The sequence below is a fragment of the Nelusetta ayraudi genome, unplaced genomic scaffold, assembly GCF_046127955.1.
Source record: "Nelusetta ayraudi isolate G7.1 ecotype Tasmania unplaced genomic scaffold, CSIRO-AGI_Nayr_v1 ptg000060l, whole genome shotgun sequence".
Taxonomy (NCBI): Eukaryota; Metazoa; Chordata; class Actinopteri; order Tetraodontiformes; family Monacanthidae; genus Nelusetta; species Nelusetta ayraudi.
Genome location: NW_027466110.1, coordinates 6,668,003 through 6,686,680, shown reverse-complemented (window position 1 = coordinate 6,686,680; position 18,678 = coordinate 6,668,003). Strand labels below are relative to the sequence as shown.

General features: G+C 44.2%; 5 protein-coding genes across 5 annotated transcripts; 2 read left to right on the top strand and 3 right to left on the bottom strand.

Annotated features, from left to right (window-relative positions):
- Window positions 1–335: 335 nt before the first annotated feature.
- Window positions 336–1,256, bottom strand: LOC142897767 (olfactory receptor 51L1-like). Its single transcript, XM_076040318.1, has one exon. The coding sequence runs from the start codon at window positions 1,254–1,256 to the stop codon at window positions 336–338; it is 921 nt and encodes a 306-aa protein (XP_075896433.1).
- A 2,529-nt stretch (window positions 1,257–3,785) lies between these two features.
- Window positions 3,786–4,995, bottom strand: LOC142897766 (olfactory receptor 1496-like). The gene has a single exon (XM_076040317.1). The coding sequence runs from the start codon at window positions 4,767–4,769 to the stop codon at window positions 3,786–3,788; it is 984 nt and encodes a 327-aa protein (XP_075896432.1). The 5' UTR covers window positions 4,770–4,995.
- Window positions 4,996–7,874: 2,879 nt separating this feature from the next.
- Window positions 7,875–8,990, top strand: LOC142897765 (olfactory receptor-like protein DTMT). Its single transcript, XM_076040316.1, has one exon. It carries the CDS (start codon window positions 7,977–7,979, stop codon window positions 8,988–8,990), a length of 1,014 nt encoding a protein of 337 aa, XP_075896431.1. The 5' UTR covers window positions 7,875–7,976.
- Window positions 8,991–9,715: 725 nt separating this feature from the next.
- Window positions 9,716–17,999, top strand: LOC142897409 (olfactory receptor 6N2-like). The gene is made up of 2 exons (XM_076039727.1): window positions 9,716–10,807; window positions 17,382–17,999. Exons 1-2 carry the CDS (start codon window positions 9,818–9,820, stop codon window positions 17,553–17,555), a joined length of 1,164 nt encoding a protein of 387 aa, XP_075895842.1. The 5' UTR covers window positions 9,716–9,817; the 3' UTR covers window positions 17,556–17,999.
- Window positions 12,815–17,460, bottom strand: LOC142897408 (frizzled-7-A-like). The gene has a single exon (XM_076039725.1). The coding sequence runs from the start codon at window positions 16,955–16,957 to the stop codon at window positions 15,248–15,250; it is 1,710 nt and encodes a 569-aa protein (XP_075895840.1). The 5' UTR covers window positions 16,958–17,460; the 3' UTR covers window positions 12,815–15,247.
- Window positions 18,000–18,678: the final 679 nt, after the last annotated feature.

Here is an 18,678-nt window from a genome sequence, read left to right as displayed (position 1 = left end):
AATCCCGTGGCCATATCTCAGTAAATAGGCAAATAACTTAGTTAGTTCGTTATTTTGTCCATGTCAGACACACACGTTTGTTTTTACCACGTTTGACGTGTTTCAATGAAACTCTTCCGTCTTCGTCAGGGCCGTCTCTAGGTGTGACTTGTCTTATGAAGCATCAGGACAAAGCTGTGTGTCTGATATAGATGAAATAAGTAAGTAAAGCATAGACACCATGAACGTCTTTGGATTAAACAGCTCATTAAATCAGGCCACAGAGGAAAAAAGGTTAGAAACAGCAAATAGAAGCTTTCAAGATTCACCAGTGTGTTTTATACAAAACAAAAATCTCATATTGACAGCATCCGTGCGATGTTTCTTCGAATGTGCGGCAACTTGAGTCCGTACACCAGCGGGTTCAGAAGCGGCGGGATGACGACAAACTCCAGCGACAGGATGGTGGCCACGAACGGGTCCAGGTCTTTGCCATTGTGGCGGCTCAGGGCCACGTCGCAGAAGGCCGTGATGGTGTAGACGCAGTAGGTGACGATGTGCGGCAGGCAGCTGTGGAACACTTTGCCCCTGAACTGCGCCGAGCTCCTCCAGCACACGGCGATGATGCGCATGTAGGTGTAGAGGACGAAGAGCAGCGGGAAGAAGGCGGTGAGCACGGACAGCAGCAAGCCGTAGGCGTTGTTGGCGGCGGTGCCCACGCACGACAGCTTCACCACGTTCCAGTTGGCACAGAAGATCTTCTGGATGCGGTTGCCGCACAGCGGCAACTGAGCGGACATCGACACCAGCACCAGCACGGCCACGGCTGGGAGGAGCAGGGCGGCCGCCGCCAGGTAGCGCACCGCCCTGCTGGTCATCTTGGCGTGGTAGTGCAGCGGGTGGCACACGGCCACGTAGCGGTCGTAGGCCACGACGGCCAGGATGGTCATCTCGTAGGAGGCGTAGGTGTAGATGACGTAGATCTGGGCGAAGCAGGCGGCCCGCGAGATGAGGTGGGTGTCGGACAGCAGGTCCAGCAGCAGCCTGGGGAAGAAGCCGCTGGAGCCGTACAGCGAGTTGACGGAGAGGAGGGCCACGAAGATGTACATGGGCTCGTGGAGCGACTTCTCCCGGGAGATCACCAGCACGATGACCAGGTTGGCCACCACGATGAAGGAGTAGAGCAGCAGGCAGGCGGCGAAGGCCGGGTGGCGGAAGTGGCCCATGTGCACAAACATGGTGAGGTTGAAGTATGGAGAGGTGCTGCCGTTGTCCATCACATTTGAAACGACAGCAGCATCATTGAGGAGCTGATTCGGTTCTGAGCGTCTTTGTCTTCAGCAGTTTTAAAAGCCAAAAAAGCTGCGTCACCTGACTGTGGTTTCACCTCACTCACCTCTGCCAAAGTGAGAAATCTGTGAGCGCGCTTCACGTTTTGTTCTCGGGAAGATCTCTGGATAGACCACAGGCTGTGTCGGTGGGCGGAGCCTAGCCAGAGCCATCCTGCCTGCATCAATCAGGAAACCTCAGCAGCTGCCGCTTGTTTCCCCCAGTTTCCCAACATCCCTTCTTCTGTTTCCTTTGTTTGCTTCTCATCTGTGTGAACAACTCGGTCATTTTGCCAAAGTTGACCCTGGCTGACCTTGGCCCAGTGATGCCTCCATCCAACCTACACACTTTAGAGTTGCCAACTTTTCTTTGTGGTAGGCAGGAAACTGGAGGACCCGGTGAGAAGGCAGGCAGACGCAGAGAGAACATGCAAAACACAGAAAGGCCCCACGAATAAGATAAGATAAAATAAAATAAAATAAAATAAAATAAGAAAGAAAGTAAGTGCAGTGTTTATCTCAGGGTGTTCAGGACGGTTTTGGCAAAGGGAATGAAAGATTTTTGTGGGTGAGGGGATGTGAGGGGTCCTCTGTGATCACAGTGGCCTTCCTGATCACAGAGTGGTTGTACAGTTCAGACGGGGTAGTGTACGGTGAACTGCACATTTTACTGGCCTGGTTTGTTATATGGGAGAGTCTGAGAATCAAACCTGTGACCTTCTAGCTGTGAGGAAATTGTGGTAACCACTGTCTCTCCTCAATGTCCCAAAATCAGGTTTTCAACTCTCTGTTTATGCTGCTCACACAAACAGTTCTGCTGAATGATATCTTTCATTTCATTTCATTTATTTATTTATTGAAGGGATTGCCCGTTGAGATGTACCATCTCGTTTTCAAGGGGTCCCAAAATAAACAAACAAACACACAACAAAAACATAAACACATAAACATAGCTATACAGATGCTTAAATATATAGCTAAATGCATTGATACACACAAACTGACATATATATACATACACACATAGCTTGCTCACCCACTCCCGCCCACCCCTAAGACCACTACACCATCAGCTGATACACAGCAGAGTAAATAAGAGGAGGAAAAAATAAATAAATGAAAAATAAAATAAAATAATATAAAATGAGAAGAAGGGGCATAGTGAAAACACATTCAATATATCAGAATAATACATGTACAATCACTTTAAAAACATAAACAGATTGAATGCAGATGTGTATGAAGAGAAGTCCTAAAGTGACTGATGGATGAAATTGATCTGAGGGATCGGGGAAGATTATTCCAGTCTGAGGGAGCTTTGTAACAAAAGGATCTCCTTCCTACCAGTTTAGTCATTTTTGGTATTTCAAAGTAAGGATATTGCAGATGTCTAAATGAATATGACGAGGTAGACTGAACTAAGTACTGTTTCAAATAAGAAGGGCAAGTAAAGTGAATGCATTTATAATGAAAAGATACCAATGAAGTTGCCTTCTTGATTTGGGCTGCAACCAATTGAGGGAACTATACACAAGACAGTGATGAGTTCTGTATGGACACCTCAGTAGAAACCTGCACAAAGAATTATATAAAACATTGAGAGACTTGAGGTGATTATCTGTGCTGTTACGATACACGACGTCAGCATAGTCAATCATTGGAAGCAATACTTGAGTGATCATTTTTTTCTGTGCAGAGAGTGTGGAACCATCAAGGTTGTGTGATGACTGTGGCAGAAGTAGTGGCAGAGGAGAGCACTCCAACAGGCTGTGCACACTGCGGTGACCGGGGTTTTGTTTTAACTTTATTGTTCACCATCAACCAGAGTTATCAGCTTGTGGTTTTATTACAGCTTCTGGTGGATGTCAGTTTGCTCCATGCATGAGCATGTGTGTTGCAAATCCCCCTTTGCATAGCTTTAACACATCAGAACACTCTGGATAGAGGTCGACATCCTGTGTATGCCGAACTGTGAATTCACAGTCAAAACGTAGAAGCAGAGCACAAAGTATTTGAGAAGTCATAAAAGAATCCAGTCAATTATAATATTTATTTCAACAAATAAAATTAACATTGTTGTCTGCGTTGCAAAAAAGCAGGATTAATTGCCAAGTTTTGTAAAATTGTAAAACATTTTAGAGGAGTGAGAAATGCTTGATTATTTATGAATTATTTATTTCATTCATTCATGAATTTCAAACATATGAAAATATGTTGTTTTGAACAGCCATGCAAGTAACAATTAAATGTTCCAAAGGTGTCAATGGAAGCAGTGAATGACCTCTCTGGTCCTGACACCCTTTTGTCTTTTCTTTGGAAAAGAAAAAAAGACAAATAAAATCCTTCAGCCTTATTCAAAGAAAATCATTCAAAAGAAAATGGTAATTATCTTATCAGCAGGGCGATTACTCTATTGAACGTCATTCTAGTGCTTTTTGCAATTAGTTCATTTTTCGAGCAATCGACAAGCTCAAGTGATTAAACTTTACTGGTGGCCACTTTCCTCTCAGCTTGGCAGGAAACCCTGCCGCTGTGCCGACGGAAGCCTGCCGCCACCCGGACAATGTGCCGCCGTATCTCGGGCAGCTTCAGGCCGTAGATGAGGGGGTTGAGCACTGGAGGGATGACGATGAACTCCAGCGACAGGACGACGGCCAAGACGGGGTGGATGGCGCCGGGCGGCTGCCGGCTCAGCGCCGTGTCGCTGAATGACGTGAAGGAGTAGACGGCGAAGGAGATGATGTGCGGCGAACAGCGCTGCAGCACTTTGGCCCTGACCTCCGCCGACGTCCTCCAGCAGGCCGCCACGATCCTCAGGTAGGTGTACACGATGAATCCGAAGGGCAAGAAGGCGATGGCCACGGCCCCCAGGTTGGCCACCGTGCTGTTCACCGCGTTGGCCGAGCACAAGAGCTTGACGACATTCCAGCTGGCGCAGTAGACCTTCTGGATGCTGCGGCCACACAGCGGCAGCCGCGCCACCGTGCTGATGCTCACGGCCAGGTTGCAGGCCGGACAGGCCCACGCCAGGAAAGACAGGGCGGCCACGACTCTGGCAGACATCCTCCTGCGGTAATGCAGCGGGTGGCAGATGGCCACGTATCTGTCGTACGCCATGATGCAGAGGATGGTCAGCTCGTACGAGGCATACGTGTAGATGACGTAGATCTGGGCGAGGCAGGCGGCGCGAGGGATCAGGTGGTCGTCCGACAGGAGGTCCAGGAGGAACCTGGGGAAGAAGGCGGCCGAGCCGTAGAGGGAGTTGACAGAGAGGTAGGCGATGAAGACGTACATGGGTTCGTGGAGCGACTTCTCCTGCACGACGATGCAGATAATGGCGAGGTTGGAGGACACGATGAAGGCGTAGACCAGCAGGCAGAAGACGAAGGTGGGGTAGTGGTAGTGGCCCAGGTTCATGAACATGGTGAAGTTGAAGTAGAAGGGGAGGGTGGTATTCTCCATCCTCACAGCCGCCCCGGCGTGCTGATGTCTGCAAACTCAGGTCAAGTCAGCGCACACATACAGTACAATACAATCAAAGCATCATCTGTGTTAAAATACATTAATCGCATCTGTCATGGATTAAATGGTGAGGTTGGATCTGGTTGCCTACGGGGTCGCAGGTGAAGCTCAACTCTGAACTCAAGTGAAGCCTCTTCTTTTTTTATTCTGTCCAACCTGGTAGACGTCACCCCGTCCGTTCACCTCCTGAGGCTTGTTAATTAGCACAAAACTATTGAGAAAGTTTCTGGTGTTGTTTTTGTCTGTGGAGGTCAGAGTGGTGTGTCTGCCTTTGACTGTCACCTGAGGGAACACTGTCCGTCTTGATTTCTGAAACGTAAATCTGCTAAACTTAGAAGCAAGCCCACCCCACCTGTTCTCATGGTCAGTGTTGAAGCCTGTTCGTTAAAACGGATGACTGACAAACTACTCAGTTCATTCTGCCATCCCATAGATCCATCCATCCATCTATCCATCCATTCATCCACCATCCATCCATCTATCCATCCATCATCCATCCACCTATCCATCCATCCTCCAGTCATCCATCCATCCTCCATCCATCCATCATCTATCCATCTATCCATCCATCCATCCATCCATCCATCCATCCATCCATCTATCCATCCATTCATTCATCTATCCATCCATCTATCCATCCATCATCTATCCATCCATCCATCCATCCATCCTCCATCCATCTATCCATCCATCCATCCATCATCCATCCATCCATCCATCCATCCATCCATCATCTATCCATCCATCCATCCATCCATCTATCCATCCATTCATCCATCATCCATCCATCCATCCATCCATCTATCCATCCATTCATCCATCATCCATCCATCTATCCATCCATCATCCATCCACCTATCCATCCATCCTCCATCCATCCATCATCTATCCATCCATCCATCCTCCATCCATCCATCCATCCATCCATCCATCCATCCATTTCCTCTGTTTTATTGAACAACTTTTCAAAACCAAAAATCAGGTTACTGGTTTTGACCAGTTACTGGTTTTGACCAGTAACCTGAAAACAGCACAGTTCCAATAATCTTGTAACACTTCACTTCTTCATCAGGAGAAACAGCTCAGCGGGTTTGAATGCCACTTGTGGTGCAGGAGGTTGGTGGTTCAAGTCTACCTGCACAACAATGGATTTTAAACGCCTGAGTGAAAAGTGAAACGACCCAAAAACAAACAGGGGACACGATTATGACCGAAAGCTGAGCCAGTTGATGGGTGGACTGTAAATCATGGAGTGCGCCAGGAGAAGGAGAAGTGTGACATTCTGGGTTGTGTAGTGAAGTTGTTTGTGACAGTGAGTCACCAGTGATGCTGGTTCACATCCTGTCAGTGACCATGTGAGGGGCAGGGCTGAATAAAGCAGTGGACAGTGAGATTTTCCTGTTTCAGATTTTTTTGGAAGACATTTTGTAATTTGACAATTTTATCCTTTGAAAAGTTCAAAGAATGAATTCAAAAACTATTAAACAATGAAAATGTTAATTAATTTCTCAAACTGCTTTTTCATTTCAGTAAACATTTAATTATTCTTTATTATTTTTTGTATGCAGTCCAATAAAATTGCATTAATTTACTACATTCTGAACTACATTAATTCATTTCAAACTACATCCATTTACAACAATAAATCAAAGCTGCTAAAGCAATTAATATATTGATAGAAAGTCTCTTTTGACATTTGATATTTTTAACTTTTGATTCCAAAACATAATGTAGCATCATATTTCCAGCCATTTGAGTGCATTAGAAGAAGCTGTTGGTTAAATGTATTAAAGTTTTACTTAAGTTTGTTGTGGAGACAACAGAACTTATTTGTTGCTGCTTGGACTGTGTTGCCGCAGGGATGTTGTTTGACATTAATTGGTCTCAGAGGGTGAGGGCTGTTGACCACTTTGACAATAATTACTGCAAACACTTTACCACTCCACCCAGAGGACAACACACATACACACAAGTGTGTTTTGGACGTAAAGATCCATGAACTGAAGTTCTTTAAGAACTTTGATATGCAGTTTAATGCGCTCAACACACTCTTTTACATTCTCATACCGTGTTTAAACAGAGGATTAAAGATTCTGTTTCGCCATCAATCCCGTGAGGTTTCCTCACAATGACCCCCACTCTCATAATGAGGCGGCTGGAGCTCGGCCGACTCTCTGAGGCCTGTTGTTTTCCACTGAGTCCCACTGGTGTGCTCCCAGTCATCATACCCAGTGCAGTAACTTTTCATAATATGCAGGTCAGCTCGGAGATTTTTTTTTCTTTCATCACTTTAAGTTTCATCATTGTTATTGTCAGTTGACTGCCACTCGTGCCCACTGAGACACAAAATGCACAAAGGACAAAATCAAAACAATGTCCGTTGTGTGCATGTTTGGTTGCACACACATTACAACACCTAAACCTAGAAGTCCATCAAAAGTTTTGCTTGGTGTCCTTCCCCAAAGTGCTCTTTGGTTTTAGTTTTGAGTTTTCTAATATGGACTGATTGCTAATGCAATCTGCTGCAACAGATATGAGGTAGTCGATAGGTTTGATTTTAATCTTCCTGTTGTTTGATAGATCAGTGATGAACATAAATCAGAACAATAAGTCTTGGAAACTTTTGCATTAAGTTTGTGCAGTCTGTTCAAAATAAATACACAGATTTGAATCCCAGCTTCATTGAATTAGAGAAAATGTAACGCAAACTGAACAGGTTCTGGGATTTTTAAATAATATCTGGGAGCCTTTTAATTGGATCTGACATGTCAAGCTTGAATAATCAATGTCTGTAAATGTTAAACGTTGATATAGACCCAATCTGAAAAGAGCAACAGTGTACTTTACTTCAATCATTCTGAAGGCTGAATTCTGTCCTGCTGACGAGAGACAGTTCTTCAGTTTATGTCCAGTACTGTTCAGTAATTACAACTAAATTAACCAACAAAAATATGTTTTTGTTGCTCTTATCTTGATTGGATTTTCTGATGATCAGTGACAGTGTGAGGACAAAACGAAACTTTTTTGTTAGCGTCCATTATATCATGAAAAATCTCATATGTAATGAACTCATTACATATGCACTGTGGGCCTTTGGGGAGATAGAAACGTGTCAGGCATTGAAAGAAGTTCAACAAACACTTATAAATGTTTTGCCAGTGGTGTGGTAGTGAACCAGAGGAGGGAGGGTCTGACTTCACTGCGGACAGACACTCAGAGAGGAACATGCTGGAAGAAGCAGCACAAATGACTAACAGAACCGCTGTACAGGTGTTTTCACTGACAGGCTTCAGTGTTACATACAATTACAGAGGCCTCTTCTTCTGCCTGACTCTACTGTGTGGCTGTCTGACTGTAACGGCAAACCTGACTCTTATTTTCACAATAATTGTGGACAGCAGCCTCCACAAACCCATGTACATTTTTCTGTGCGCCTTGTGCGTCAACGGACTCTACGGGACCAGCGCCTTTTACCCCAAATTTGCTTTGGATCTCCTGTCTGATGTTCATGAGATATCATACGGGGGATGTTTGTTGCAGGTCTTTATCATTTACTCGAGTGCAGCGACGGACTACTCCATCCTGGTCTTCATGGCCTACGACAGATACATGGCCGTGTGCCGACCCCTGCACTATCACTCGATGATGTCGCCCCGAAGGACGACCGTGTTGCTGTGTTTGTCCTGGCTTGTTCCCTTCTGCTGCCTGGCCATGGTCGTGACCCTGACATCTCGGCTGGACTTGTGCGGTTCTACCATAGACAAGCTCTACTGCGAGAACTGGTCCATCGTCAAACTTGCTTGTGGTTCCACTGAGGTGAACAGCATCACCGGGCTGATCGTTGTCTTTTTCTACATCGGCCACACCGTCTGCATCGCAAGTTCGTATGCACGCCTCGTGAGGTTTTCCTTGAGGTCGAGGGAGTGTCGGAAAAAGTTTATGCAAACGTGTTTGCCACATTTGTTGTGCCTGTTCTGTGTCACAGCCACTCTGGTTTTTGATATCATGTACACCAGATATGGATCGGTGTCCATGCCTCAGCATTTGAGGAACTTCATGGCCATTCAATTTGTCATAATTACTCCAGCTGTTAACCCCATCATTTATGGACTGAATCTGACTAAAATTAGGAGCAAAATAAAGGGATACATATGTTTATGACGAATTGTTTATCTTAGAGATGGACTGAGCTCTATATACAGTACTACCCAGAAAATTAGAATATCCTGAAAAGGTTGTTGTATTTCTGCAATTCAACTTAAAAGGTGAATTTGACATATTATATAAACGAATAATATGCAAATCAATATATTTCAAGTTATTATTTCTTTGGATTTGGCTGATCAGGTCTTGCATCTAAAAAAAAATCGAATTCAAAAACTCAGAAAACTAGAATATTACATAAAGTCAAATCTTAATGAAAATCTTAATCAGCAAAGTTACAACAGGGAACTGCTTGAGATGTCAATTTGCGTGTAATGGCTTAATAAAATTTGTTGGTTTCATCTTTTATGTTAAATTGCCAAAATAAAACAACTTTTACTTGATATTCTCATTTTTCGGCTAGTACCTGCAGACTTCACAAATATATTTAATTAGATGTGACATGTCAAGCTTGAATAATCAATGTCTGTAAATGTTAAACGCTGATATAGACCCAATCTGAAAAGAGCAACAGTGTACTTTACTTCAATCATTCTGAAGGCTGAATTCTGTCCTGCTGACGAGCGACAGTTCTTCAGTTTATGTCCAGTACTGTTCAGTAATTACAACTAAATGAACCAAAAAAAAAATGTTTTTGTTGCTCTTATCTTGATTGGATTTTCTGATGATCAGTGACAGTGTGAGGACAAAACAAAACTTTTTTGTTAGCGTCCATTATATCATGAAAAATCTCATATGTAATGAATTCATTACATATGCACTGTGGGCCTTTGGGGAGATAGAAAAGTGTCAGGCATTGAAAGAAGTTCAACAAACACTTATAAATGTTTTGCCAGTGGTGTGGTAGTGAACCAGAGGAGGGAGGGTCTGACTTCACTGCGGACAGACACTCAGAGAGGAACATGCTGGAAGAAGCAGCACAAATGACTAACAGAACCGCTGTACAGGTGTTTTCACTGACAGGCTTCAGTGTTACATACAATTACAGAGGCCTCTTCTTCTGCCTGACTCTACTGTGTGGCTGTCTGACTGTAACGGCAAACCTGACTCTTATTTTCACAATAATTGTGGACAGCAGCCTCCACAAACCCATGTACATTTTTCTGTGCGCCTTGTGCGTCAACGGACTCTACGGGACCAGCGCCTTTTACCCCAAATTTGCTTTGGATCTCCTGTCTGATGTTCATGAGATATCATACGGGGGATGTTTGTTACAGGTCTTTATCATTTACTCGAGTGCAGCGACGGACTACTCCATCCTGGTCTTCATGGCCTACGACAGATACATGGCCGTGTGCCGACCCCTGCACTATCACTCGATGATGTCGGCCCGAAGGACGACCGTGTTGCTGTGTTTGTCCTGGCTTGTTCCCTTCTGCTGCCTGGCCATGGTCATGATCCTGACATCTCGGCTGGACTTGTGCGGTTCTACCATAGACAAGCTCTACTGCGATAACTGGTCCATTGTCAAACTTGCTTGTGGTTCCACTGAGGTGAACAGCATCGCCGGGATGATCGTTGTCTTTTTCTACATCGGCCACACCGTCTGCATCGCAAGTTCGTATGCACGCCTCGTGAGGTTTTCCTTGAGGTCGAGGGAGTGTCGGAAAAAGTTTATGCAAACGTGTTTGCCACATTTGTTGTGCCTGTTCTGTGTCACAGCCACTCTGGTTTTTGATATCATGTACACCAGATATGGATCGGTGTCCATGCCTCAGCATTTGAGGAACTTCATGGCCATTCAAATTGTCATAATTACTCCAGCTGTTAACCCCATCATTTATGGACTGAATCTGACTAAAATTAGGAGCAAAATAAAGGGATACATATGTTTATGACGAATTGTTTATCTTAGAGATGGACTGAGCTCTATATAGATTTAACAAATAGAAGTGTAGGAATAGGAATTTGTATAGTTAATGTCTAATTTTGTCAATCAGCCCTCCCTTTTCCTGGTGTGTCGAATGGTAATTATTTCTGAGGTCACAGAGCATTCATGTGTGAATGGTGTCGTGGCATCAGGACGCTGAAAAGAAGTTAGTCAGAAATGAGCATCGTCAAGTGGATGTAACAAATGGAAAAGATTCTGTAAATCATGTGTCCGCAGGCTGATATGGAGTGGAAATGTGAAACGTGTGCATTTCTACTTTTGGCCACATGTCGGTATTAGACTTACAGAAGGTCCAGCAATTTATACTTTACCGTCACATCCTCAGTGACACTTTTTTTTGTCTTTAGAACCAAAGGTTTCCAAGTAGTCAGAACAAAATAGGCCTTTGCCTGAGTTACTCACGTTAATAGTAACAATTGAAAGCTGCCCCTGACTGACAAGAGAGGCTCCTTTCTGTGACTTGGCCAAACGTGGTCAACGCTGTACAACTAATACGTATCTCGTTACCGTTTTTTTGTTTGTTTGTTTTTTTTGTCTGTTTTTTGTCTTTCTAAACAATTTAATCGGTCTTCCTCGACAACGTGAAGTTTGGTTCTCATGTTAAACTCTCAATAGATAAAGATAACAACCAAAACATCCATGCGCTTATTTTTATTTTATTTTTTACACATAATAGAAATCAATAATGTGTTGTCGCACATCATGTACTGACATAAAAAATTTTTTTTTAAATGAGATCGGACAAGGGCTGGTTACTGTGTTGAATGAAATATTAGTTTTTCTTCGGCCTAACCTCATATTTTCAGTCTCTTGTTTATGCATGTACTTGCCTATCTTTGCCTTTAGAGGGCAGCATAATATCAGAAATCCAACAGTCAACAATGACAAGCTAAATGAGCAGAAAACTAAAACGGCTGGTGAAATGACAGAGGAGGTGACAACTAAATAACAGATGCAAGAATAGATTTGTGGATGATAGAGGACAACTAAGGCTTGACTCAGTCTAGCCACTACTTTACATGCTGCCACAGAACGAGGACCTACTTGTTTCCCCGTCCACTTTAAACAGACAGCAAAATATAAAAGCAGTTTCCATATACAAACAGCTCTATTGTGTGTCTATAGACATTTGTCTTCAAACTTTATGGTAAAATCAAATGTTTAACTTTTTAGATGTATTTTGGACACCAATAACTCAGTAAAATTAGTTTTAGATCAATTTCGGCAGGATTTTTATTGAATCTGTAATTAAATTGAAGGCAAAAGGTTGGTCCTCCCCTTTCGTAATTGCTTTAACTGTGTTGGACATTGTGACTGCTTGTTGCAACACGGCAGCTCTAACTCATTTCTTCCAACTTAGTAGACACAGCAAATTTTAATTCTGAGATAATAATAATAATTACTTCTTAAATGATTAAGTTGATTCTGGAAAAAGGCGCATTTTATACTGAAATTCTACTATTCTACTACAACTACTATTGTACTACTATAATACTGATAACCAAGGGCCATAAGGACTTTTGCACATTACACACCCACATGATCAATCAACAGTCTTTACATTAAAAATAAAAATAAAATACACTGCAGCCAACAAAATATTACAAGTATCTGTGAGTGTAGAATTGTAGGTTGTTTAGTTTTTTTTTTTAAATCCTGCACTCCCATATCCATGGAGGACACAATGCCTGCTATTAATGTGTTCAGCGTTTTTACTGGATTCAGTTCATTACAGCAAAGTATTATAATCAAGGTGTTATTTAACAGCAAATACAGCCCATATGTTGACCAAACAGACTGAAGGTAAGAGTTCCACTTACTGAGAAACTGGGACTGTTTTGTCAACTGCTGTTTATGAGGTCACTGACTACCGAGCCAAACATACACGACTATGACTCAAATAATAAATAAGGACTCACGGCTCACCTCATTACAAACCGTGATGTTTTTATTCAAACTGTACACATACAACAGATTTATCGCATTGAAAAACACACGTTTAAAAAAGACAAAAACGAGTACCCCCATAAATATGCTTCTAGGAACAGTCTGTGTTTACTTGATAGGCTGCATATGATGCTATATTTAAACAAAAAAACAAAACATGAATATTCCTTCTGAAAGTACAAGACGTACACATTAGGTTGAAATCACCGACATTGGCTGGAGACGCTGAGAGACAAGAACACAACACTTTTTGCCTTGTTGGGCAAAAACTCAGTCGAAAAAAAAATTGAGTCGTGTAGTAGAGCGTCGCCCCGTCTTTTCTCTGCTAAATCCGTTCACCAGGGTTTGAGGTATGGAGTACAATCTCTAGAAAAAGTCACTTTATTTGCGTACAAACTGCTTAAACAATATACAAAAGAGACTGACATATATGTCTAGTTTAAGTATGTATTGTCAAGACACAGCTTTGCAGATTAAAATAACTAGAATACCAGGTTTATAAGGTCACAGTCAGCATTCCCTCGCTGCTGCGGGGTGTTTCCTTACTTAAATACACAACATGTGCTTCATGCCAAAAAACAACAACCATAGGCAACGACTTGCTGCCAATCACGCAGCCACCTCTGACTCACTGCAAACAAGAAATCTTCTGTGCTGCAGTGTGCATCACAAATGGGATAAAAATCAGAGCTGCTTTTGCCATTTCGTCAACAAAATCCAACAGCGTTTTTGACGACAAATGTTTCTGTTTGAAATTTAATGTTAAGTACCTCCATTTAAAATTTTCACAGCTTCTGGTTCCAGAAAAACAAATTAACAAGTTCAATATGACAAAATACATATCTTTGGTTGTGTTTGGTTATGGGAAAAGTTAGTTGACAGAATCTCATAACTTTTATAAAAGGTCACAATTTTTTTTTTTTTTAAAGAAAAAGAAAAAGGACACCTTGTGGGTGTTCTGCTTGACCGAAATGTCTGATTTATTTAAAATAACCTGGCTAATTTAGCTTTGGGGCCAGAGTAAAACTCACTACCGCTGCTTAGTATCCTTAATACTGCAAAGTCGTGTCTGCGAGGGAAAGGTATAGTTTGTACTCTGAAGGGCTGGTGTAAGGCTGCGTGAAAGAAAGAATCCTCAACAAAATCAGACACTAGATTTGACATTAAAATGTTCAGCCATCTCATAAAAACTCCAAAAAGTAATAATAAAAGTAAGCCCATTTCAGCTCCACCAGATAGAATTTATGTGGCACTTCTGGCAGAGCTCTATACTGAGGCTAAATAATATCATTAATCCTAAACGACCATTTCCACCACATGCGGATTAAATCTGAATCCTTGAAACGGTGCTTTGGATGTCTTAAAAGCTTAAAAGTTCTTTCGGATGGGGATCCAAGAGTGGAGAGACCACACACAGAGAGGCAAACAATGAGCTGTTGTATCTTCATTGCAAAGAGTAGAAGTAGCCTGTGTGTGTGGTCTCTTTGACTGTTTGATCCAGGTCATTCTGCAGTGAATCATTTTTTAACACTTAAAATTTAGAATAGTTGTGCAAACCGTTACATAACTTCATTCACCTTCGGAGTGAACATTCAACACAGAAGGAACTACTGTCTGAATTTTTTTTTTTACAGTCAAAGTTTAAAAAAAAGAAAAAGAATAAAAAGAATAAAAAATAACAGTAACATGTGATGGTTTCTGGGCAGCCTCTTCAACACAGTGCAGGAGTCGTCAGTCGATGGATGGATTATTTCTCAAAATTATACATGTGGAGATTGTGCTCAGCAAGGTTTATCACACAAAACAAAAAAACAATAACTTGGTATTAAAGAAACATCTCAAATGAACGTGTAACAGGCGCCCTCATACATTGACCTACATCAGAGGGTGTGGTTGCTGTAGGGATCCAACCTTTGACCTTTTTCTGGAGCAAAGATGGAGGGCCAAGGAGCTCCACCCATCTTCTGTTACTGTTTTTCCTTTGTGAATCTCCCATCAGCAAAGGCATAACATTACATTCAAACTGGAATATGAAAAGAATATAATCAATAAAGTGGGGAGAAATACATAACTAAAGTACCGTCACTGGTCTGGCAATATAGTCCACCGTCCAGTATGGCCATTTGCACCATTTTTTTAAATCCATAGATGCAAAAACAAATCTCAGGAGTGCCGACTCTCTGATCATGTCCAGGAAACAAAAACAACAAGAGAAAACCCAAAATATAGAAAACAAGTCCAACTTTGATCTAACATAGATTTAAATTTGGTGTCCAAAGGCCTGATTTATCACCAGGTCCTGAAAAAGGAGTCAAATGAAAAATGTGTCCAAAATAGTATTTTAAAAGAAAGCTATTTGACCTCATTTTACATGGTTGTAACATCCAAAGCATCTCAGCTTTGCCCCATCCAGACCTCAGACCGTCGTCTCTCCGTGGTTTCCGTTGCTCAGGTGTTTGTAAAACCTCCGCCACGACTGGAGCGTCTTACCGGACCAGACCCAGAATCCCGAAGTGATGCCGACTATCATGGTCATCAGATATTTGATCATGAACACGGTGAAGTCAGGTGTCATGGGGGCGAAGTTGTGAACGGGACAGGGCACGGCGAAGCGCTTGCACGTCTGCATGTGCCAGGTGCGCTCCCAGTGCTCCCTGAAGGCCTGCTCGTAGAAGTAGCAGGCGATCACGATGGTCGCCGGCACGGTGTACAGCACGCTGAACACACCGATTCGCACCATCAACTTCTCCAGCTTCTCCGTCTTGGTGCCATCGTGCTTCATGATGGTGCGAATGCGAAACAGGGACACGAAACCGGCCAGGAGGAAAGACGTGCCGATGAAGAGGTACACAAACAGAGGCGCCAGGACGAAGCCCCGCAGGGAGTCTACGTTGAAGATCCCCACGAAGCAAACCCCAGTCAGGACGTCTCCCTCCACCTGGCCCATGGCGAGGATGGTGATGGTCTTGATGGCTGGCACCGCCCACGCAGCCAAGTGGAAGTACTGGGAGTTGGCTTCAATCGCTTCGTGGCCCCATTTCATCCCAGCAGAGAGAAACCAGGTCAGGGACAAAATCACCCACCAGATGGAGCTGGCCATACCAAAAAAGTACAACACCATGAAGAGAATGGTGCAGCCTTCCTTCTTGGTGCCCTGAGCCACAGTCCTGTAGCCGTCGTCTTTGAACTTATCCACACACACCACTTTATCTTCCAGGAAAAATCCAGCGGCGTAGGCCACCGCCACCATGAAATAGCAGCCGGACAAGAAGATAATGGGCCTCTCTGGGTATCTGAAGCGTCTCATGTCCACTAAATAGGTCAGCACTGTGAACAGGGTACTCACGCAGCACAGGATAGACCAGATTCCAACCCAGAGCCGGCCGAATTTCACCTCATCCTCTCGGAAGTACATGATCCCAGTGGGTTTGTTGGGCTCGCAGGGCGCCCCGCAGTCCTTGACCCCCATGAATCGGTAACTCAAGTAGGAGGGCACCTCCAGTTGCAAAGGACAGGAGAACTGGTGGTACTGGTTGTGCTGGGGCGGCCGCTGGTTTGGTCGCCCCATGTTGGGGGGGAGGGTCATAGGCTCGGGCACGTAGGGGGAGGACGACGAGGCCGGGCTGCTCGGTTCGGACGTGTTCTGGCCCACGCAGATCTCCCCGGCTCCGTGGACCGGGAAGGCCTCGCAGCGGAGCCGCTCGGGCCACTGGAAGCCGAACTTGTTCATGAGCGCCTCGCATCCCTGCCGCGCCCGCTCGCACAGGGAGCGACACGGGGGGATGGCCTGCTCCAGCACCGTGCACACCGGCGCGTACATGGAGCACAGGAAGAACTTGAGGTCCGCGGAGCACTGGACCTTGACCAGGGGGTAGAACTGGTGCACCTCCAGCCCGGCGTCCTCCTGGTTGGTGTGACCCAGGAGGTTCGGCATGATGGTCTGGTTGTAGGCGATGTCGGTGCACAACGGGATGGAAATGGGCTGGCAAAAGCCGTGTTCCGGCACGGATATTCCACTCTCGCTGTTGTAAGCCTGGGCAGACGTGAGCGAGGACAGGCCGCACATCAGCCACATGATCCGCAGCAGCACGGAGCCAGTGGTGGACCTGGCCGCCGCCATAGTCATGGAGTAGGGGGGGAGGGGAGGAAGAAAACTTTTGATCCAAGTAGGGCGAGTTGAAAAGAAGCGGAAAAAGTCCCCAAAAACTTGTCGAGTTTGAGGGGTACTCGTCTCAAAGTCCGGGCTGTGCGACTTCGCGGCGTCGGGAGCGCTTTTTACCTCGAATTTCGCGTCAAAAAGCCCCAAAGAAAAGCTCGTCGTGTCATGACTTCTTGACGGTCTTTGTAAGTGACTCCAAGCAGTCTGCTCTCACTCACAGTCCGATGGAGGCAACATCCTAAATCCCATTTTCCTTCGCGTAGCGCGGCTCCCCAAATCACTCCGAGCGAGTCGAGACGACGACGGGTGAATCGAAAAATGGTTGAATCGTAAAAACTTTCGTATTTCTTCCGTTTTCTTCGAGCTGACTTGGCGCAGCGCGGCGGTTCACATGCTGAGCGTTTGGAAGTCCAGGGGCTCGTTCTCCTCACTCCGTACAGATTCCACCGGTTTCCAGGCGCCCCCTCCATTCAGGAGACCCCGCGACAAACGCAGGGGCGCCTTGAAACGGATGGCGCGCATCAGCCAATCCGGCCGTTTGTTTTCTTACGGGCTCATATCTTGATTGGCTTTTAGTTTTATGGAAGGGAAAATGTCTTGCTGTAATTGCAACATGGGATCTTAAGCAGTAATAAAAATCTTCTTGTGATTAGGGTCGTAAATCAATTTGCTAATTTGAGCGTTCTTGTCCAGCACTTGAAGTATCGGATTTAGGCTTATATTTTGTTTTCTTAAATAAAAAAAGACAGATCTCACTTCTTTTTTTTTTTCAACTGTCAAATTCTTGTAATTCCTGTCATGCGCCTATCTTGTTTATGAAATGATTCAAGTTTTTACATGTCAGGAAAAACAAAGCAAACAGTAACTAGGGCATCTTCAAGATAACATTGTTGAACACAGACAAAACAATGCAAAAGTGTATCAAAGAAACTTCAGTTTTTAGACAAAGCTCACATTGTATTCCATGGTAATAAGCTGAATTTATATTATGGCTGAGTCCCAAAAGTAAACAGTTGGTTTTTTGTTTTTTTGTTTTTTATCATCAGTGCAGGATTTTTTTTCTCTCTTTAATCTGCTTCGTCTTTTACATTCCCCCCTTCATTCCATGTGCTTGCACTCTGAAAATTGAGCCTCTTCCATCTCTCCCAGGATCTCTACACAGTCACTTACTATGTGTGGGGCATGTAAACACATTGCAGCACAGTGAGCGAGCCATGAGAGAAAGAACACCCTAAAGTGGATTCCAGCATTTTAACCACTCGACCTCAGCAAACACCGCAAGTACCTGTTGCTGTTAACTGCTCAAAAGAGTTTTCTTTTTCTTTTCTTTTCTTTTTTTTTCTTTTTTACTACAAACAAAGATGCAGCTCTCGAGGCAGCGATCATTGCGGGAATAAACATCAGGAGCCATATCAGCAGTAATTTGGTTTGGCAGCCTGATCAATCGGCCCACAGGCGACAAAGAGTGGGAGGTGTGGAAGCTGCCTGGTGGCCTTGCCCGCATTTGGTGTCTTTTCTACCCCGAGTGGGATAAAAGAGGGTGGGGGCAGGGTGGGTGGGGGATGGGACAGGAAAAAGAGAGAAGGTCGAAGAGGGCAGGGGGGGGGAGTGAAGGGAGAGGGAGCAAAAAATAAGCTGAACTCAAAGGACAAATTCGTTTTAGTTTTCAAACTCTAGTCAAAGTGAGG

Coding starts and splice junctions, on each gene's coding strand:
- LOC142897765 (XM_076040316.1), top strand. CDS start 7,977: ATGTTTTGCCAGTGGTGTGGTAGTGAACCAGAGGAGGGAGGGTCTGAC.
- LOC142897409 (XM_076039727.1), top strand. CDS start 9,818: ATGTTTTGCCAGTGGTGTGGTAGTGAACCAGAGGAGGGAGGGTCTGAC. Junction 10,808..17,381: donor TGACTAAAATTAGGAGCAAA/ATAAAGGGATAC, acceptor GCGGCGGTTCAC/ATGCTGAGCGTTTGGAAGTC.
- LOC142897408 (XM_076039725.1), bottom strand. CDS start 16,957: ATGACTATGGCGGCGGCCAGGTCCACCACTGGCTCCGTGCTGCTGCGG.
- LOC142897767 (XM_076040318.1), bottom strand. CDS start 1,256: ATGGACAACGGCAGCACCTCTCCATACTTCAACCTCACCATGTTTGTG.
- LOC142897766 (XM_076040317.1), bottom strand. CDS start 4,769: ATGGAGAATACCACCCTCCCCTTCTACTTCAACTTCACCATGTTCATG.